This window comes from Papilio polytes, unplaced genomic scaffold (assembly GCF_000836215.1).
Source record: "Papilio polytes unplaced genomic scaffold, Ppol_1.0 DF823471.1, whole genome shotgun sequence".
Taxonomy (NCBI): domain Eukaryota; kingdom Metazoa; phylum Arthropoda; class Insecta; order Lepidoptera; family Papilionidae; genus Papilio; species Papilio polytes.
The window spans coordinates 1-942 of record NW_013525733.1 but is presented as its reverse complement, the minus strand read 5'-3'; the positions used below and the strand labels follow the sequence as shown (position 1 = coordinate 942).

Sequence of the window (942 nt, the reverse complement as noted above, 5' to 3'; positions counted from 1 at the left end):
CTACCGGTAGGGGCGTTTTCCACGGCCTGGAGAACTTCATCAACGAGGCAAACTACATGAGCATGATCGGTAAGTATTAATATACAAGGAGTTTTTCAGCTTCTTAGTATATGAAAAGAATTAGATATCATCATCATCCTCCTTATCCTACTTCTGTAGGGTCGGCGCGACATGTTTTCGTTCTTCACATAACTATATCATACGTCATCTCAGCCATCACTCCCTTTTTGATCATGTCACCTTTCACGCTATCCATCCATCTCTTTCTAAGTCTACCTCTACCGGCACACTCATAACTAATGTTCTCCTTGTATCATGCGATTCATCCCTCCTAAAATTATTTAAGAATTAGATATCTTTTCGTGGTATATTTGAGTATATTATATGCCTGTGGTAGGCACAACTCCGGGTTGGGGCGGCAAGACGTTCATAGTGCAGGGCTTCGGTAACGTGGGTCTGCACACGTGCCGCTACCTCGTGCGGGCCGGCGCCACCTGCATCGGCGTCATCGAGCACGACGGCGCCATACACAACCCTGAGGGAATCGACCCTAAGGTTAGTACTAATCAAACTTTACATCAACATCAAATACCGCACGAAATATACAATATACAACTTTTTTTAAATAAAAGACAATCTGCTATGTTATGACCTTTTTTCTGTGTTTTGATAAAACATCATTAATTTCAGAGTCATAAATTTAATGTTATCGTTATCAGGAAGAACTGCAGAACATGTACAAGATGATTTTTCATATATAAGTCTATGAGACTTCGGATATATTTTTAGCAACGTTTACGTGTATACCACCAACATACCAGTTCTATAAAAACAAAATCGCCGACTCGTAGACTATTGTCGTTATCGTTTCTGCTGGGTTCTTGTTATGCGGTTTGAGAGCGCCTGGAATAGAATCAGTAGGTTGCCTATTTTTGTACACAA

General features: G+C 40.9%; 1 protein-coding gene across 1 annotated transcript; it reads left to right on the top strand.

Moving 5' to 3' along the window:
* The first annotated feature begins 6 nt into the window (after positions 1–6).
* Positions 7–666, top strand: LOC106104696 (glutamate dehydrogenase, mitochondrial-like). The gene is made up of 2 exons (XM_013284825.1): positions 7–69; positions 398–666. Exons 1-2 carry the CDS (start codon positions 57–59, stop codon positions 649–651), a joined length of 267 nt encoding a protein of 88 aa, XP_013140279.1. The 5' UTR covers positions 7–56; the 3' UTR covers positions 652–666.
* Positions 667–942: the final 276 nt, after the last annotated feature.